At 41.0% G+C, this 21546-nt stretch overlaps 1 protein-coding gene across 2 annotated transcripts in view; it reads left to right on the top strand.

The window, feature by feature from the left end:
• The first annotated feature begins 1277 nt into the window (after positions 1 to 1277).
• Positions 1278 to 21546, top strand: part of PLOD2 (procollagen-lysine,2-oxoglutarate 5-dioxygenase 2) — a 100831-nt gene continuing 80562 nt past the window's right edge. Inside the window, exon 1 of one of the 2 annotated variants that reach the window (XM_042955913.1) lies at positions 1278 to 1557. In XM_042955913.1, coding sequence (XP_042811847.1) covers positions 1440 to 1557 — 118 coding nt within the window. In that variant the 5' untranslated portion in view covers positions 1278 to 1439. The remainder of the gene's footprint in view (positions 1558 to 21546) is intronic. The other variant, XM_042955910.1, reaches the window with a different exon arrangement.

Raw genomic sequence — 21546 nt, forward strand, 5'->3', positions numbered from 1 at the left:
ATTTATTTATTTTGAGAGAGACAAAGGCAGTATGAGTGGGGGAGGGATAGAGAGAGAGAGGGAGAAAGAATCCCAAGCAGGCTCCCTGCTGTCAGCACAGAGCCCAAGAGGGGCTCGGACCACGAACCCTGAGATCACGACCAGAGCAGCAACCAAGAGTCCACTGCTTAACCCTCTGAGCCACCCAGGCGCCCCAATCATTTTGTTTTAACTTCAAAGGCTCAGAGTTGGGAGAAGGTGTTGGCTCCAATCTTTTTTTTTTTTTCCATTTTAGGAAAAGAACGGTAAAAGATTACAGAATACTGCCGTATTACCAGTCTGATTCTTTTTCTCCCGTAGGGTAGCTCACTCATATCATGAAATATATGGAGCACAACTGTCACGCCCGTGCTTTCGCCCCTGCTCATCCCAACAGCTTGAACACCGGGCTAGCTAAAATGTGACGAGACGGAGTACACAGAAAGTGAATTTGCTTAGACGTGAGTCAAAACTGGAAGCAGGGGAGGACGCGCCAGGGACCTGAGAGATGGCTCGGACGACTCTGGGAGTAATTTTCCATGTGCACTGAAGGAAGATCTTGTAAGGCACAGCCTCAGGTTACACACGCTGGACTGCCATTCCGCAGGATTTACAAGCCATTACTGGAGAGCTCTCCTGGCCCAGGCGGGAGGAGGAAGAAATGTTCGCCGGACCATAAAAAAAAACTTTAGGTTACAGAGTAAAAGAAAAACAGGGCCCTCCTTCCGCAGAGGGAAGAAGCTCGCCCCCCTGAGGGTAGGGGTGAAGGGTGGGGGCGCTCCGTTTCCAGGACTCAGAGTCTGGCGAGGTTGCTGAGGGTTCGCAGCCGCTTCTGATTAGAGGGTGTCTGACACCCACTTGGGAGAACTCGGGCAAACTCGCACCCTCGGAGGCTCCCGGGAAGCTTCTGGTGCTGAGGCAGCAGAGAAGAGAGCGCCGCCCGCGCGCCAGCCTCCCCGCGGCTCCTCCCCACTCTCCCAGGCCCCCACTCCCAAACTTAAGCACACGCTCCCTGTTCCAGCCAGAGCCCTGCGTGAGTCTCTACACGTAGCCGCAGACAGCTCCTTAAATAGGTCGGAGTTGAGCAAACAATCCCAGACGTGGGGCCCGGGAAGGCGAGCGGAGGCGACCGCACCGGCGCAGCGGGTCAGCCGGCGGCCAATAGCCGGGGTGCGGCCCGCCCTGTCGCCTCCCCCTCGGGGAGCCTATAAGTTGCCCGCGACGCCGGGGGGCGCCCGCTCCTCCGCGCCGGCCTGGTCTCGGCAGCCCTCCCGCCGCTCCGCCGCGCGCACTTGGCCCGTCGCCTCCCGACCGCAATCGTCGGCCCCGGGCGGACCGGGGTCCCCGCGCTCTCGCGAGAAGTGCGCCGCTTCAGGGTAGTGGGGGCGCCGGGGCCGGCGCCGGCCCTCGAGAGGCCGAAGATGGGGTGCTGCGCCGGGAAGCCGCAGCTGCTGCTGCTGCTGCTGCTGGCGCTCGTCTTGCAGCTCTGGGGCCCCTGCGTGGGTGCAGACCCGGAGAGGCCTTCCAGCATCCCCACAGGTGAGCCCTCCCGCGGTTTGCCCGTGTCCCGGGAGGCTCGGCCGGCGGGGGTGGGGGTGGGGGCAGTTCATTCATCCACTGGCCCCTCGTGCGGGGCTGGCCTGGTGAGTAGATGGGGGGGGGGGCGTCCCTCCCCAGGACTGCAGAGGTGAGTAGGTGGGAGCCTGCCCTTCGCCAGGACCACCGAGGTGAGTGATCGTCCTTCCTCCTCGGGACGGCTGAGGTCTTCCCCAGAAGGGCGCTAGGGCGGCGCTGGTCCCCGGGGAAGCACCCGCCCTCGCGGGTTCTCGGAGTTCTCCGTAACCTGGGAGCGCACGAAGTTTTCCTTCAGCACCAGTTGGGGTTTCCTTTTCGTCTTGCAGGTCACGGGGCACCAACACCTTTCGGGCAACTCTCCTTTCTCCTCCTGTCCTGGAATGGGCATGGTTTATTCGTGTTTGAAGAGGCAGTACTCCCTCTGTGACCTAAACACGGGGCTCAGTGTACTTTCTGATTGATGGTGACACATTCCTTCCAGCGCCCCAGGAAGCAGCCGGTAACACCTACCTCTTGCCAAAAACAACGCTCAAAACCTTGGCTGTTTTCTCTAAGGCGGACTGGCTACCCAGTACCTCCAGGCGGCAGCTTTCCTCCTTGGGGATTTGGAGGGGAAGCTGTGGACACACATCTCCCCTTAGCCACCCTTTTCCTAAGCCTGGTGCCATTTCTTGTTTTCAGAAGCTGGAACTGCGGCGAAGAGTGCAGTCAAGTTCGTGTAAAACAAAACTTTTTACATTTAGCGGCCTTAAAGAGCCTCACCACATGTTTGTCCAAACACACTCTGGTGCCATTTGCTGCTCAGGAGATACCCTTGGAGTATTCCACTTTTGTGCTCTGGCTCTATGGTCAGCTCTCTGAAATTAGATCTTGCCTTTAAATGTCCTTGTGCTGTACTGTTTCTTTTTTTAAATTAGGATCATTTTGTCTTTTTTTTTTTTTTTTTGTAAGCAAATAGGGCGTTTTTCTGCTTGAACTTTAAGCGGAAGGACAGAAATTTCTATTTCAGGTTTACAGTCAGAAAATGACATTTGATGTAGAACCCAGGTAGTCCATCTAAGCCATAGTTTTGTCTTTATCTTTACGTGTTTCAGAAGGCTTCAGTGGGCTGCATTGCCTATCTTTCTACATTCCTGCCAAACAGTACTTGCTTTGTGAGCTTGAGAAACTTCAGCATTTAGATGGAGTTTTGTCAGTTACATGATGCTTTTCTTTCTCCTAGATGAATGTGTTTGGTTCACAATGCATTTCTGAAACCTGTGTGGTTCTTTTAAATTTGAACTAAGTTTTTTTTCATAACTTTAACATTTCCTTCTAGTAAAACACCTAGAAAATAGACAAGTAAATGCCTCCAGCAAACTTGGAAATAGGGACATTAAAAAAAAAAAATCCCTAGAAAAAATGACTTTCTTTGTTGAAACACCCAAGGAAACCTTACCGGGAAATAAAATAACCTCGAAGGGCTTTTCTTCCTTTAGAGGGACCTCTTCAGGCTTTGTATATTTTAGTTCACTGCATTACGAACACCGTCTCCCCCCAACCCCCCATTTTTAATAGAAGGTATCTCTGTACCTTCCTTTAGGCTTACAAAGTCATCTTGCTTTCCCACTCTGGCTTTTAAGTTTCATGGACCTGGACAGTAAAAATTTAATGGATTGTAGCATAAGAGGGAATTGTAGATACGAATGTTTTCCTCAGAAAGTGACCACATAAAACCCACTGCTGAAATCTGAGTTCTGGTCGATCTTGGTGGGTAGGCATGGGGAATTCAGTTAGCGCCTACATGCAGGAAGATATTAATTCGTAATACGTGGAGGCAGCAGAAGCCAGTTTGAACTTTTGTGTAGGTAAATGTGATTAGCTGATAAACATAGACGGTACACTGCTTGATAATACGGCCAGAGTCATGGACTATGTTTCATTTTCTCCCTTAAAATATTACAACTGAGAATAGCTAAATTGGAAACTTCCTTATCTATCTAAGCATCAAGTGAACTTTAGAACTCGAACTTGTCTGGCTTACTAGGAGGTCTTTATAAGAAAAGTGCTTATCATTTCTCTCCAACTGTATTTGTCACCATGTCCCAGTTAGCCATGAAGAAATGGATTATACCAGGCTTTCTTGGCCCAGTTGAAATTTTGAGCCAGATCATTATTTATTGAAAAGGGCCGTCCTGCACATTGTTCTATGTTTAGTAACATCCTTGGCCCCCACCCACTAGATACCAAAAGCACCCTCCTCCAAGTGTGAGAATGGAAGATGTCTCAAAATGTAAAAGGATCAAATGTCTCCTGAGGGGAAAAATTGCCCAAGGTTAAAAACACCTGGATTAGAAAAATCTATGCGTATCGGAGGCAGTGTGGCATTATGGTGTTACTGGAATGTTAATAGCAACTCCTTTTTGAAAGCAAATGTTTATAGTGATTTTCCGTTTTTCCACTGTAGTAAGGAGTGTGCTATTTGAATCACATTAATCAAGTTTTGGAATCTAGTTTTTCTTAGCTCTGTTTGATGCTGTGCGTTGACCAGAGTTGAGAACATTGTTTTTAGTTATACCTACTGAGAGTTCGCTTGTGTACTGTGTTCGTTCCTTTTTGGTTACCACTTTGCTTTTAGCATGGAAAGAATCTAAGTAAGATTTTGGTTAATAACACTTATTTTCTCCTAGAATTATTTATAGGGATTTTACCATAAAATTTTATCCCTGTGGGAGCTTTTGAGGCAAAACTCTCCTAATGAGTCTCCACAAATCAGATTAAAACCCTCATTTATCTTTCCTATAGTTTTCTGCCTTCCAGATGAGAGAAGGAGACGTGTGGATGTATTTCCACCAAGTATTTACAACCAGGTCTCCAGGCCAGGATCAAACTTTTTGTGTGTTTTCTGAGGTACCTTGACTATTCCCTGATCTAAATTGGGCAGAAACCAAGTTTTGGGCAAAAATGAAGGAAATGGTTTCAGATGTTTATGTCAAGACCAGTACTTTTCAACCATGTTCATTTATAAACTCTTTAATTTACTCTGGCGCATTCGGGGAGGAAAGCAAAGGTTTGTCCGATCTGCTGATGCAAACTGGCAATTTGGGGGGTGGAGAAGGGAAGACCAAGGTCCTGGAGAAACCTCTGGAAGGGGGGGTGCAGAGAGAGAGAGAGAGAGGGAGAGAAACCTCTGGAAGGGGGAGACAGAGAGAGAGAGACAGAGAGAGGCTTGTCCTTCTGCACATTTTCTGTGTCCTGGGCTCCAGCCTCACGGAACAACTCATCATGCGTAAAAAGACTGTGCCTTTTATTTCGTAATATAAAAAGGGACATAGAAAACACCTCTGGAGAATGTGAGGATAGTAAATGAAAGTTAAATTAAAATACCCCTTTCTTCCCATCACACCAACTTAGACATTTTAAGAATAAACTCTGATCATAACAACTCTTTTGACGATTGGAACCTGCAAACTACTGGTTGAAGTGCATCATCCTTGGAGGACAGTTGAGTAACGTCTAGTGGAATTGATAATTCACATACCTGGCAGGTCTGCATGTACAGTACTCTCAAATTTCTGTGTCTGTTCTCTTTGAAATTCTATTCATTGGTAAGTCTAGCTGCTCGGAGATCCTTCCCCTTACTGTCTTTTGTTTGGCTCACTTTCTCACTTTTTAATGCAGTTGGTTTATATAAATAATACCTACTTTTATGATTGCTTTTTTTTTAATGTTTATTTTTGAGACAGAGAGAAACAGAGCATGAGTGGGGAAGGGCAGAGAGAGAAGGAGACAGAGAATCCGAAGCAGGCTCCAGGCTCTGAGCTGTCAGCACAGAGCCTGACATGGGAGTCAAACCCACAAACTGTAAGATCATGACCTGAGCCGAAGTCAGACGCTTCACTGACTGAGCCACCCAGGCACCCCTGTATGATTGATTTTTATGTTTAACAAACTGTAAATTCTTTGAAGTGAGGGACTAAGTTATTCATTTTTGTGCTCGTCACAGTATCTTCCCTGTTCTGTCACCAAGGTTCTCAATGTATATTTGTTGAGTTTCTGGCCCACTTGTAGAATTTTGAAAAGTAGTATGCAGTCAGTGAGATTGCTAGTTGCTCATTTCCCTAGGATTTTGACTGAATTCACCAACCTCCCTTTCTCTACCTGGGGACCCATACACTAACATGATGTAGCAATTTATCAATGAAATATCTGACAAGGCCTTGTTTCTGAAATGTGGTTGGCAACTCTTCTCCATGGGCTATATCTTTCTGCTCTACTTACCTTACTTAGTATAAAGTCACACCTTCAGGACTACTTTCAGGTGATTGGATATCATGATTTTTCAAAAAAAACCTTATGGATGGTGAAGTGGAGACTTGAAATGGTTATATAACTTGCAGAAAATCACATAGCTGGAAAGCTACACAGGAGGAACTTGTGTCCTTTCTCCAGGCTGTGCTCCGTGTCTTTCCTGACCTCCTTATTGTTCTGTTGGACTTTCGGGACCTGGGGGAAAGAAATAGAGACCAGGCATCAGAGACCTAAAGAAACGAAAGGAATGTTTTGCTAAAAGGGAAACACATATTCGTAGGTTTATGTAAATGGTGGGGGAAAGGAATTGGCATGGGCTGTGGGAAAACTGGGCCCTAGGCCAGGGTGGCAAACTATGGTTCTTGGTCCAAATCTGGTGGCACCATAGCTACCTGTTTTTGTATGGCTGGTGAGTTAACAATCATGTTTGCCTTTTTAAATGATTGAAGAATACCAAGTGAAAAATAGGACATTGTGACATGTGAAAGTTATTTGAAATTCCGTAGTCAGGGTCCATAAAGTTTTATTGGCAGACAGCCACACTTATTTATTTATAAATGGTCTGGTGCCATAAGGCAGAGTTGAGTAGTTGCCACAGAGACCGTATGGCTTGCAAAGCACAGATTATTTACTATCTGGCCTTGTATAGAAAAACTTTGCGGATCCTTGTCTTAGGAGATGACATTCCCGTTTAAGCTGTGGCTCAAACAGATCTGCTCTCTTGGAATGAGCCAGATTCTGGACAGTAGCAGCTGATTCTGGGCATTTGAAAGGGCTGTTTTTCATTTTAGACTTTCCAGTGATTTCTGTGGTGTCTTTAATATAGTTTTAGGGCTTCTCTGTTATTTCTTTTTAAACATGGCATTGATGCTAACTAGACATGTACTTTGTTATAGTGTACTTATGATCAGAAAGGAATAAAACACTAATGGCTGATTGGAAAGGAGATGCATCTTCTTCGGAGCTAGTGGGTGTTCTAGTATTTTGGTCTAGAAACTTGGTTACGAATTTGTGGCTCAGTTCCTGGGAGGAAATGATTCGCACATTTATCAATGAGTACTTTCATTTTTCTTCAACAATTGCTATGAATTAGACTGAACTGAGAAATTGGTGGCCTTTAAAGTGACAAATATTTTTCTTTGACACTTTACTAGCTTGCGTTTGCAGTGGTGTGCTTGCCTCACTAAATTAAACTTAAAAACCATCGAGAGTATATTAGCCAAGATATACTTATCCTGAGTAGTAGAATTATAGACTGTGTTGTAATTTGTTATCATTGTACTATTTACTACCTTAAGGCCTACAGTGTTACAGCCTGTGTTTGGAAATGATGTTACTGAGGATGGTCTAGCAGTACAGAATTTATTACTTTTCTATTAACTATGTCACAGGAATGCCCCTTCAAACACTATTGTTTATAATCAAAAAATAACTTTCAATATCTCCCGCTCAGGATAACTTTATTTTAAAATACAATTCAAAGAGTGGACATGTGTTATTTTTATACACAGAGGAATGGTTTCCATTACATGTTTTCTTTTGCACGTTAGAGGAGGGAAATTGACTTCTGTTAATAATTTTACTTAATTTTATGTATAAATGCCTTTATTAAAAAACCTAATTCAGGCTAGTGTATTTATTTGCTTGGTTACTGAATTGACTCAAGTATTTTTCAGAGCTTAAATTGTATTAGTAGCATACTGTAGCAGTTTTGGGAAAATAGCAATCTTTTTTTATTCCTATTGAAATTTGTTTATATTTTCTCTCTTAAATTTATATCTTAAAAGAGATGTGACTGAGGAAGAAGCTTAATTTGTTAGTGTGGAAATATACTTCATTTACTATTTCTATTCTATAAGGAATTAGTTTTAAACTGTAGTTTGTATAGGTTTAGAATTAAATTTTGTCTAACATGGGAAAAACTTTAAACCAAGAATGAGTAGTAGACAGACAGTCTTTGCTTTCCTTTTTAAGATCAACAGTGATATCTTTTCTTTTACCGTTCTTTCAAATTTTATTCTTCCTACAAGGGAGTATCAGTTTCTATGCAAGTTTCTGAATGATGGGAGCACTCCATTATTAAGATGGAATGGCAGGGTCTGCTACATCTGAGTATCTTCTCCTTTTAGGCTGAAGGTTCATATTTCTGGAGAATGACTGGGTTTCTGATCAAAATCTTCACTAGAAAGGTAAAAAAAAAAAACCACCACATGTTAATTTTAATACAGTTGAAAGAACATGCAAAATTATATTCTCTACATTTACTCTATAGTAAGTATACAAATATACTATGTAAAACTTCTAATACAAGTAAGAGTTTTGGTGAACATGCAATTAAAATGAGACTAAATGGGGGGATGGTCAGGAAAAGTGTTTCTAACAAATGTGGTTAAGTTAGTAAAATAGGTCAGAGTTAGAATTAAATCTCATTTGTTATATTGATCATTATGTTGATTTTAATAATTGCTTTCATTGTTTGTGGGTGCATAAGACATCCCAGTGTGTATTACATTTACCGGTTCTCTGTTCATTTTCTTTAGGATTACAGTCTCAAGCTTTTAGAAGGAATTCTCTTATTTATTTCTAGTTACTGCTAATGTTTTTTATTTTTATTTGTATTTTTTAATTTTTTTTTTAACGTTTATTTATTTTTGAGACAGAGAGAGACAGAGCATGAACGGGGGAGGGTCACAGAGAGAGGGAGACACAGAATCTGAAACAGGCTCCAGGCTCTGAGCTGTCAGCACAGAGCCCGACACGGGGCTCGAACCCACGGACCGTGAGATCATGACCTGAGCCGAAGTCGGACGCTTAACCGACCGAGCCACCCAGGTGCCCCTGCTAATGTTTTTTAAAGTTCCTTCCAAAGAGAAAGAGAGAGGGCTTTCCTCTGATTTAAATGCTAATGTGGTTCTGCTCCTCTGTGCTGTGGACATTACAAGGTAAACATTCTTATGGCATGAAGCAACTTTCAAACACATACAATTTATTTTTTATTAAAAAAATGTTTTTTAATGTTTATTTTTGAGAGGAGAGAGAGAGAGCCTGAGCCTGAGCAGGGGAGGGGGAGAGAGAGGGAAGCACAGAATCTAAAGCAGACTCCAGGCTCTGAGCTGTCAGCACAGAGCCCGACGTGGGGCTCAAACTCACAAACCATCAGATCATGACCTGAGCTGAAGTCAGACGCTTAACCGACTAAGCCACACAGGTGCCCGAAGCACATGCAATTTTTATCTCTCTCCCTACCATCCCCAGTCAGTCCCAGACACTCAAGTACACTAAGTTGATTATACATCATGCCACACAGCTTCACCCTCCTGCAGGCACAGCAGGAAGTGGAAGAGGTATGTGGAATCCTAGCAGTCTTAGGTTCTTCATTCTGGGCATTGTTCAGGAAAAACTCCAGAAGCTATACTCCTTAATTCCCGTGGCCACAAAGTCTCAGGACAGAGCCACTGTCCTATTAGCAAGGCTCTGACATTGACTCGTCTGTTTCACTGGTTTGAAGCCTTATGGGGCTTAGGGTGCTGATTACTTACAGTTACTACATACACATAGGGCTAAGAAGGGAGCCAGTTACTTTTAGGTATTTTAATTCTCCAACTAGTTCTTTAAACATTTACTCCTTTTCTTCCTGGTTCTATCAGTATGATAAACACCAGCAGCCATTTCAACATCTCAAAAACAAAAAATCAGCAAATACAGAATTTAAATCATTTCTTAAAAACACACACACACACACACACACACAAAACCTGGCAAACAGTTTGCAGGCAGACTAAAATGACCTCCCTAATTCAATCACCTAGGGAAGTCTCACAGAGCTGTTATGCAGGAAGCAAACTGGTCCTTTGATGGGATTTTCCAGTCATGCCCAAGCCAGCAATGAGGCCCCTTGTCTTCAGAGCCCCCCCCCCCCCCCTTCTTCTGCTCAAGCCATGTTAGGTCTTTCCTGGCCTCCAGCTGGCACCACAACTGTGACCAGAGTGCTCTGCTTGTCCAGACCATCTAAAATTCTTGTCAGCCACATCTAGAGAAGGACAATTCTCCTTTTCTTCTTAGTTTAGTTTAAACAAGGTTGGAATTTTTTAAACAGTGACTTTACTAGGTAACCAAAGGCAAAACAAAACAAAACTCCGAACTGGAAAACCACCAAAGCAAAGAAATGAACGGACTTACAAAGTAGAGACTCAGAGTTCTTACTACACTCTGACTTAAGTATAGTTAGAGACCTGCATACCTGGCATTTTTTGGGCAGTTTCTAGGTTCTGGGTCTTGCTCAGCTTTTCTTTCTCCATTCTTCAATCCCATTTCTACTTTTTCTCACCATGTTCTTTTATACATACAGCTCTTTCTTCTCCAGGGTTGGAGTCCATAAAGTCCACAGACTTTATATTTCCAAAAGTGTTGCTAGGTTGTGAAATAATAAGAAATATATATTTTGGTCTCTGCCCCTGGTTCCTGCTAATATTTGGTCTTTGATCCTGGTTCCTGACACAGAGCTTCTAAAACCCTTGTAATTTTTGAGTGATAGAAGTATCTGTCATAGAACTACTAAATCCCTTAGAATTCCCTAGGTGGTAAGAATGTCTTTTGTTCTAATGAGGTGACTCTTGATGGGCTCTTGAATGGGAGCTCTTCACCAGAAAAATCAAGCCACGATTAGAAGCTTGAAGCTTTCAGCCCTGACCTTTGTCTTCTGAAGAGGGAGAGGGTTTAGAAAACAAGTTACTAATTGGTTATACCTACATGGTGAAGCATCTATAACAATCCCTAAGGTATGGAGTTTGGAGAGCTTCTGGGTTGGTGATTACATCTATATGGAGGGAGGTGGTGCAACCCAACTCTTTGGGGACACATGGGATCCTTTCATACCTCACCCTATGTATCTCTTCATATGACTCTTCACTTGCATCTTCTAAAATATCCTTTGTAATGAATTTGCAATAGTAAGTAAGTTGTTTTCCTGAGTTCTGTGGGCTGTTCTAGCAAATGATCAAACCCGAGGAGGAGCTCTTAGTAACTTCTTATTTGTAGTCAAGTCAGACAGAAGCTGTGGGTTACCTGGGGACCTGCTACTTGTGATTGGCATCTGAAGTGGGAACAGTCTTATGGGAATGAGCCCTTAACTTTTAGGATCTGTGCTAATTCTGGTTGAATTGAATTGAACAACAGGATACTCATTTGGTTTGGGAAAATTGGCCAGTGTGGGGAAAAAGTCCACACATCTGGTGTCAGAAGTACTGTGTGTAGTACGAGAAGAGAAACATTCCTGCATTTCCCTAGACATAAGTACACTAGGTATTTTTATAGTTTCATGGGTCATATCAGCATAACCCTAGGCTTTGGCCAGTCTATTTTCTTCTGTAAGGAAGAGTTTTAATGCATTTTTGCCTACAACTCTTTTGGTATCGCTTTAATTCTTGGTTTTGAGTACCAGTTTACATTAGCTTTTATGAGTCTACATACTTTAATAAATCTATTTTATTTAATTAATTTAACTTTAAAAATTCTCCCAGAATACATTTTTTCTAGAGGCAACTAACCTATTGTAACTTCTTAGATACAAACGTATGCTAGAAATAATTCCCATTGTGTAATATTACGAAGCATGACTATTAATATTTCAAAATTTAATTCGAGTATTCATTGTCTAGTCTGTGTTCTGTGTTGCCTTATGGGAAGGAGAAATAGAAAAACAAAACGAGACAAACAAAAAAAACACACCAGACTCAGTCCCTGTTCCATATTGAAATTCTGAGATTCTTACAGGAGAAATGATGCATATGTAAAACTGAACAAATCAAAGAAGCACTTACGGTGAAGCAGCCTGGCCTGTGGGGAATAGCACTGACATCTGGGTATCAGGAAACCTTGATCTAAGTTCTAACCCCTCCATTCACCAACCTTGAGCCAATTATCTTGCTTCTCCAGACTTCCTTTGTAATGTATGTTCTTTATAGCTCCGTTATTTGATGTCTCTTGAATTGTGTCAGGAAGTGGAGTGGAGACAAAGGCTGCAGGAACCAGAAAACAGATCTGAAGAAACTTACTATCAATACATCCCTTATGCCAAAGGAAGCATAGACACAAAGTTGCTTTGTATGTTAATATTCTAGTTCTCTCAGGAGCTGGAGTTGGACAGACCTTGATACTGCTTTTTTCCCTAATTAACTTTTGATTTAGAGGTAAGAAAATAAGCCCAAGAATAACTAGAATTAAATTTACATTTAAAAATATTCAAAGCGTTTTTATGTGAGAGGAGAAACTAGGCTAGTGTTTGATATGAAGGTGTTTTCTGTCTTCTGAGAGAAATCATGTACTCTTCAGTACATTTAAATACTGGAAGCTGTTTTGAAAAATGGCTTTATATTCCTCTGCTTCAGTCTTGACTGTTTAAGTCCTACTGGTTAATAAAAATGATGCTGGTAACTCTCTAAAATTAAAAAGAAGCGATTGTAAAAAATTGGAGGCCCTCTTCCAAATTGTTCCCGAAACAGTCATCAAATCACCTAATTTTTAGATTCACTAAATACCTTTAAAATATGATTGCATTCAGTAAACTGGAAACATGGTAAATAAAAAGAAAATCAGTTTATAGGGTAAAAGTATTTGTGTGTGTGTGTATGTCTCTGTGTCTGCATGTGTCTCTAGCCATGGAGATTAGTTAAGCCTTAAGAATGGATTATAAAGCTGGAATGCCTTTTGATCTGGACTTTTCTGTGGTATATTGCTCAATCACTGTCACAGTACCATTTATTCTACGTGTGTTTGCGCCTCTGGAATGGAGTATACCTTGTGAGTGGTAGTGTCTTAGACCCAATCTTTTCAGGAGATGGTGCCCTATGCTTTTTCTCTTTTCTTGGCTTTTACTGTTACTGTTTGCAGAGATTTTATGTAAATTGAAGGAAGCAGTTCAGATAAAACAATTGGAGGGGGAAAAGGGTAGCTTAATTTTGAAAATATTTACAGTTGTTACTTTTTCATGTGCAACATTACCAAAAATCACAGAACCATTTAGCCTGGATGTTGTTTTTGGAGATTAACTGTGGTTTATTGAATAAGAAAGTAAGCATTAGCAGATGTTTTTTCCTATAGAGTAGGTAAGGTTAAAGAAAGATCTCTTTTAAAAACTGATAAACTAACCTTTGTATTATTATTTAACACAAAGCGATTGGTATTTTCACGTCCCATAAGCATAAGGTTTTCTCGTAGGGTATAAAATCCTAAGCAGCCAAGCCCCTCTTCTCCATAGCAAGTCACGGAATGGCCTCGATGGCAGTGGTACGAGCAGCACCATTGTGGGCTACTATTTATGGATGAGTGGATAGGGAAAATTTTTCAGGTTGAGGGTAAAAGATAAACTAAGAAGCTTACTTTATACCAAACATGCATACCTAAGAAATGACTACAATTCATAGTTAACATCTTTTCTGTAACTGGATGCAAGATGTGAATTTTTCTTAACACGTGTCAGAATAGCCCACACTTGAATTAGTTTCAAGCATATTTGAATTGTAGAAAACTCTTTTGAAAATGAGTCCTATTCAGTGTGAAGAGGTGGTGGGAGGTAGAAGGTAAGTGGAGAAGGTGAAACTGCTTGCAAGCATGCTAGAAAATGATAACATACGTGATTCGAATGTGTTCTGACAATTAATTCAAAAAACTGAACTAGAAGCCACTGCCCCAATGCTGGCAAAAGGGAACTTTGCTTATGTAAAATTGGATATAAAAATTATGTCAAATTTGGTTTGAGTATTTTCCTACTTAGGGATTTGTTTATCTGGATTATGCTAATTGATGGCATAGCATTCCTATTATTCACAATAAATTGTATATCCCAGCCATTCTTGCCATGCATGACTCCCAGCCTGCAGTCCTGTGTACCCGGACATGCGCACCGAGACAGTGTGCAGTACTGGGCTTGTTTTTCACTTGGTTGCCTTGGGGATCAGTAGAGGTTCAGAAACATAGACACTGTGACTCTGAAGACCACATGGCAGAAGAGGGTGCTTCACGTCTCTTAGTATTTCTCATAAACTATGGTAGAAGCCTGTTGTGCCTTGAATTATCTGGAAAGCTATATTGGTCCCACTTTCATCTTGGATATTTTACTAAGAATTTGAGGGCGATACTCCTTTGCATTTCAAACGTTAAGCAATACAGAAGAGAATGTTTGCTTTCTACATATAGCCAAAGAGGGTTCACCATACAGCGAGGAGGTTGGACACCTCTAACTATGAATTAACTAAAGTGTGTATGAGCTCGCCTGGCTTACTGGGATACAGTCAGATGCTAATAAGCTGCTTACATGCTAATTAGGAAAAGATGCCCTGTGGCCTGAGACAGTGTAGGGTAATGGTTAAGGGGAGAGGGTTTTGGAATCAGACAGCCTGAATTTAAATCTCCTCTCTTTTCTCTTTTTTGCTGGTTATCCTTGGAATAAGTTACTTAACCTCTCTGAATCCTCTTTTCTTTATAAAGGTGATTGTCTCCTAAAGTTGATTTGAGGATTAAATGTTATAATGCCAGTAAAAGGCTTAGCACAGGGTCTGCAAACAGAAAATGCTCAGGAAGTGCTACTAACTAATGTTATTGTTTTACACAGTATAATTCTGATTAACATTATCCTAAAGTAGAACCTAGAATGTATAGAATTAATTGAATTAATTCTTGTATTCTGATTGGCAATGGAAAAAAATTATAGGCTCTCAATAGATTCTAGAGAATAAGTTTTAACAAGTTAAGATATAAAGACAACTTTTTTTTTTCCCCAGGGGAACCCCAAGGAAATAAATAATAAATTTAGTGGCACAGTCTCTTTGGTGATGTTCCTTATTTACTCAAATTCAAATCTTTGAAGTCACTTTTTCTCATTCCTCTGATTTATTCTTGAAATTGAAATGTGTTGAGTTTCACTCATTATTTTCTCTCTGTTTTTTTTTTTTCTTGGTTTCATTTATAATGGAAAGCGTATCTGTGTATAATATGTAATTATCTCAAAAAGATAAAACTTTTTTGAGATAATCATAATACTGTTATCACACTCAATAGTAATTCCTTCGCGTCATCTAATGCTTATTCAAGATCAATTTTGCACCTTTCTCAAAATTGTCTTTAAAAAAAAAACCTTGGGGCACCTGGGTGGCTCAGTTGGTTAAGCATCTGACTTTGGCTCAGGTCATGATCTCATGGTTCATGAGCTTGAGCCCTCTGTTGGGCTCTGTGCCAACAGCTCAGAGCCTGGAACTGCTTCAAGATTCTGTGTCTCCCTCTCTCTCTGCCCCTCCTCCGCTCACATTCTGTCTCTCTCTCACTCAAAAATAAACATTACAAAAAAAAAAAATCTGTGCTTTTACAGTTGGTTTGATCAGGGTCCATTAATTTCTCCTGCTAAACACTCTCCAAGCTATCACCAACTTAGTCCAGGCTGCAGATCTTGGGCAGCTTGAGGGTTAAATCCACCCTGCTTGCTGTCTCCCAGAAAACTTGAACTAAGTCCTATATATTTTTTTTGTTTTAATTTTTCTTTTTTTTAACGTTTGTTTATTTTTGAGACAGAGAGAGACAGAGCGTGAATGGGGGAGGGGCAGAGAGAGAGGGAGACACAGAATCGGAAGCAGGCTCCAGGCTCTGAGCCATCAGCCCAGAGCCCGACGCGGGGCTCAAACTCACGGACCGTGAGATCGTGACCTGAGCTGAAGTCGGACGCCCAACCGACTGAGCCACCCAGGCGCCCCAGTCCTATATTTTTAAAATCAGGAAATTTTACCTGAAGTCCAGGATTTATTTCTCTTGAAGGGAGGTGGGGAAGGAAGACCTGGAAGGCTGGATTTGCCTTCCCACGTGGCAACAACAGCTGGCTGATGCTGAGGGTTCTCTGCCTGTGGCTGGTGCTTGTGCCCCTGTGTTCACCACAGCTGGCACCTGGCCTCTTCACTAATATGTGTTTGCAGCTCCTGCTCTGGGCACACATCACAGGATGAAATAGTTATAATTGCTTCTTAAGTTATCACGCCTGTCTCATCTTTCCATAGTCCTCTTTCTCGAGTCCGGTGGCTCGTAACCAGGAGTGATTTTGCCCCCGGCCCAGGGGATACTTGGTAATGTGTGGAGACATGTTTTGACTGTCATGAGTGGTGGGTGCTCCTGACATCCTGTGGGTGGAGGCCAGGGATGCTGCTGAAACATCCTGCGATGCACAGCACATTCCCCCACAAGAAGGGATTACCTGGCTCCAAATGTTTCCAATTTCAAATTTCACTGCCCTGTTCAGAAGCTTCCTGTGCCTTCCCTATTTTCACAAGTGTGAAATACTTCCCAGTTTTCACTCTGTATTCATACTGGACTTCTCAGTGTCCACCCAAAATACACTTTTGCCTTTCTTAAGTCCTATCTCTTTTTTCAGTTCCTTTTCTCTGTCAGAATCCCTCTTGTCCTTTTTAAGACCTCCATCTTTCCCATTCATGAAGTTGTCTTTGATGACACCTTATCACAGTATTCTCCAAAAATCATTTTATTAGAACTGGAGACTTTTTTTTTTTTTCTGGAGACTTTTTAAAAGATGACCTATTTTAACATTTTCCCTTATTACCGTCCCTGCTTCTCTAATCCAAGAAACTGAATCTAGAGATATTAAGTGATATTTCCAAGGCGTCTCCTTGTTCTTTGCCTCCCCCCCCCCCCCATGCTAATACATGTTACTTAATTAGGTATTTAATATGTTATTCTAAATCTTTTCATATGAATTAACTTCAAATTCTCAGCTGGATTTACCTACAGGAGGACATTGACAGTATCTCTTATTTTGGGTACCATGTCTATGAATTGCTATGCCTGTCAACTGCAAGCCTCTGGAAGTTTCTTTGCCCAGGAGCCCTACGGAAGGGTAGTCTGGTAACCCATGGCTCACCTCAGTCACAACTAATGAGAGAAGTGGGTAACTATGTCTGTCAGAGTTCCATTCAGGAAAGAGAAGCCATTTTAGATATCTGGAGCAGAAGGGGATTTAACAAAAGTAAGTATGGACTTACAATTACAGGAAAGGCTGGAAGAGCAGGCTTTAGGCTGACCCTTTAGCCTTGACTCCTAGAATAGCAGAGCAGCTGACCAAAGTAGGACGTTACCTACCTCAATTACAAATGGGTGGTAGATGGGAATATGCTGCCGTAAATATAATTCAGAGATCAGGAAGTTGTCTCCATTGACTCCTTATTCACACGAAACTGGTAACTAGACTCTGGAAAGCAGAATTCAACTCCTTCCTCTGCAGTATGTCTGTCTGTGTGTCTGTCTTCCTCCCTCTCTTCTGTTCTCCCTTTCTCTCTAGCTGTATAAAATGGAAGACTGGAACACTGGTGTAGAGTAACTCCACATCTTTTTGACCATGCTTACCAACGGAAACAGACAGAAATCGCGGGGAGAAGACCACTTGTCTTCCACATCTCATAGAACTGAATCTGGATGATGGGGCATAATTTTCATCTAGAAGCTTAGCTCCGAAGGAGTTGGAGACATATGGCTTTAACATTTATTTTTTTACGACTTTTTTTCAGTAATCGTTCTTGAAGCTTGACAAATCATTCAGTATTTTCAGAATTTTATGGCTTTTTGGCAGTAGGGATGCAAGTATGGGGTCAGCATTACATGAAACATATGGTCTACTTACACGAAAGTCTGTCATAAAGTTCTAAGATTTTTGAATGCTTTTTCAAGTTTTAAGAACCAACTTCTGAGGAAAGTCATGGGAAAAAGGAAATAAAACTATAAAATAGGGGCAGCTAAGTAGTAGGAATTTATCTCTTCTTATCCTTTTTTTTTTTTTTTTTGACCCTTTTTGTAGTGGATCGTAACCTACGTGGAGAACAGTATAGGGCAACTTATCTCTAATTACAGTTTTATAGTGTTTGTTTGACTTTCGGCTGTTTGTTCATTTTCTTCTTTTCTGGTACTTTCATCTTACACAACACCCTATTAGATTTCAGTGAATACTTAGCTGACTAAAGTCACTTTTCTGAGATGAAACAACTGGGGCTTATTTAAGGCTTCTGGAATTTGAGAGGGTCAAGAGATAACGGAAAAAATTCTGGCTCATTTAGGAAGGAAGGATTTAATTTGACTCCACTACTTAAGTCTTCATGAAAGCAAAAGTACAAGAGAAAACTTTGTGGATTACCATAACTATACTTCACAATTATAGACTTATTTTTAATGATTTTTATTTGAAAGTTTGGTTTTCATGTAATTTTTTTCTTTACTTTTATAGTTTCTTTGCTCATAGCAGAAACTATAAATAAGCCTGTGCCTGAAACTTCTGCTGAGCAAATCTACACGAGTATCTTGCATTATAATTAGAATGTTGGGCTTTCTCAAGATTATCTGGAGTTGAGACATACAAATATTTCATATTACTTGACTTCTCTAGGCTCTAAGCTCTTCCCTAACTACACATGGCACTTATTTATTATTAAATTACATCTGTTTTGCTTATTTTTGACAACTCCAGATGTTAAGTACATACATTTCAATGTTAAAATGAACAAACTAACAAAAGCTAGGTTGGATATGGATGGATTAGATTAATAAATAAATGCCAATATAGGTTGAATATGCTACCATGGAAATTTTAGCGTTTGGGTTTTATGTGTGTATGTTTAAAATGATAAGTCTCAACATTTACAGATGTTTTTCATCTGTAAATCATTCTGAAGACTCCTAAGAAGTGACAAATCTTTTGAAGACATGGTGAAACAGCAGGAATCAGTAAGAATTACAACACAACAGACTTCATGAAGATGGTATAACCTCGCTGAAAAATTGTATTTTAGTTACAATGAAAATATCTGAATATAAATGAAAATGAAGGCATTTAAAAAGAATAAATTAAATTTGTCCATAATCCTACTATCATTAGTAAACAATGTAAAACATTTTGATAGTTTTTTCCCTTTTTTGGTTCACATTTCTTCATACATTTTCTTTACAAAATCAGGATACATATATTGACAAGCATAAAGAGATAGTTTTATATTCTACCATATTCATGAAACACTACACTGTAAGTATTTTCTCATGGCTTTAAATACTGTTGAAGTTATGGTTTTTAAGTAACATTTTGATATGTGAGAGAATGCTGTAATTTCTTTAAAATTTTTTTAAGTTTTATTTATCTATTTTGAGAGAGACAGAGATAGCATGAGTGGGGAAGGGACAGAGAGAGAGGGAGAGAGAGAATCCCAAGCAGGCTCCACGCTGCCTGCACAGAGCCCGATGTGGGGCCCAAACCCACGAAACTGCGAGATCATGACGTGAGCTGAAATCAAGAGTCAGATGCTTAACCAACTGAGCCACCCAGGTGCCCCAATAATGCTATAATTTCTATAACCATTTTATTATTGGATATATGGTTTCTTTTTCTACTTTTTATTAATGGAAATAATATTATAGGGATATTCTTGAAAATGAGTTTTGGTTTCCTATTTTTAGAAGATAGGTCCAAGAAACAAAGTGCTGAAATCAAAGGAAATGAACTCTTTGAACTCCTGTTGCATATTATCGAGTTGCTTCTTAGAGGTTATATGGTTTGTCATCTTCACCGGCAGGGTACCAACTGGTCTGTTGCATGGAATTCTCAGCTGCACGACTTTTAAAAGAATTTCTTCTAGTTTTTATGGGAAATCGAGTTTGTCCAATTTATAGTGATTTATTTCTTAACTTGCCAAAATGAAAGCATTTGTTTGCCCCTGCGATTTCTTCTGTGAGTTGCATGTTCATATCAACGAAGTATGCATTCTAGTGGAGTGAGAAAGGAACAATAAATAGACCTATCAGGGAGATACAAGTACTACAAAGAAAAATAAAATGGGATTAGGGGCAAGACTGTTGAGGTTGGCAGTGCTGTTTCAGGTAGTGTTTTCAGGGAGGACTTTTCATATTGGTTACATTTGCACAGACACAAAGGGAGGAACTGTCACTGGAAGAAGAGCATTATAGGCAGCCAGAGTCACAAGTGCCAATACCTTAGAATGTGCTTGATGTATCTGTCCCCGGAACAGCAAGTTTTCCCATGTGCCTGCAGGAGGGGCAGGGAGGGCTAGTGGTGTTAGTGGTGGAAGAGGAGATCAGAGTGACAGGACCAGATCCCTTAGGGACTTGTAGACTATGACGAGGAATTTGGATTTTATTGAGAACAAGCCCCTTTGCTGTATGGCTATGTGGAGTACACTGATCCCTCAGCTGGTAGAGTTGTAGACTTGTTATTCAGGGGTGGTGTCAGGAATAGGTTGAAGTGGGCAGGGATAAATGCAGGGAGATCCTTCTGGAGGCCATTTCAGTAGTCCAGGGAAGAGATGATGGTGCCCAGATTTAGGCCAGTCACAGATGGTGGTGTTGGTAAGGCTGAATTCTGCAGTGCTGATAGAATTTGCAGATAGATTGGGTGGGGAATGTGAGCAGAACAGAGGGGCTGAAGTTTTTCATGTTAAAAGTTTAAATTTGTCCCCAGGTTCAGGCATCTACTGGGAGTCTTGGAACTTATCCCCCACCAATAAGGGGCAACTACTGGATATGTAAATCAAACTGTCATGCTGTATACCTTAAACGTACACAGTGATGTAGGTCAGTCATTTCTTAATAAAACTAGAAAAAAAAGTTTAAATTTGCCTGAATTTATGTTAGTAATATAGTCTAGGTGCCATGTATTTCTCACTTTTGTTTGCATGGATTGGAACTTCTTTAAGGAACTTTGGTAACTATTTTATATAGTTATTTGAATAATCACCGTGATTAAAATTTATAGTCTTTTTTTTTGTGTCTCTAAGGTTGCTCTCCAAACGTTTATTCAGTAAGGTGCTGGTACTGAAAAGCAGGCCTGCTACTACAGAAATTTTGCAAGGGAAGTCAGAGTGTTAAACTCTAGGAAGAAGTCCAAAACAGCTGCTGTGATTCACTGAACTGTTTTCACTAAGTTTGGGAGGGAGCATTCCACAAAAATGATCGTTCAAGTGCTGAAAAATTGCAGGGCAGCTTGAAGCAGATTTTTAAGTTTATAGAAATTGCCATATAACTAAAGCAAGGAAGATGGGAACAAATTTGGGGGTGGGGGGGGTGGGGGGGGGTGGGGGGTGGGTCTCTGGCTTCATGACTGTAAGATCAGTCAGTGCTCCTGCAGAGTCAGCTGTGGTTTGCACCAAGGCATCAGTGTGTTTGGTTTGACAAGAGATCGGAATGTGCTGATGGTTCCTTTCTCTTAGGGTTTGGTGCAATATATTAATTAAAAAGCTTTATTTGAATTCATCTTTCAAGTGTTTGTTATTTATCATGCTTCATCTGTTTAAAAGCAAGCACCGGGAGATTTGTGTACTTGGGAAATACTTCCCTTTCCATTTAGTTCAATGGGAAAATTAATTGGGTAGTATGAGAGGTTTGAATTTTGTAGCATTTTCACTGACCATCCTTTGCATAAAACATGCAGCTACCCTGTAGTTGGAAAAAGGCCCCCAGTGCTTCTGATATGTGCCACCGTTAGTTTTCAGAAGGAAATGGAGGGAGAAAAACTGGAAAACAGACACCAAAAATGAATAAGCAACGAGAGGAGAAAAAAAACAATGGAGACAAATATCTGGAGGGAATAGTTTGATACAGCTGGACAGTGAAGTTGGCACT

Source organism: Panthera leo, chromosome C2 (genome assembly GCF_018350215.1).
Source record: "Panthera leo isolate Ple1 chromosome C2, P.leo_Ple1_pat1.1, whole genome shotgun sequence".
Lineage (NCBI taxonomy): Eukaryota > Metazoa > Chordata > Mammalia > Carnivora > Felidae > Panthera > Panthera leo.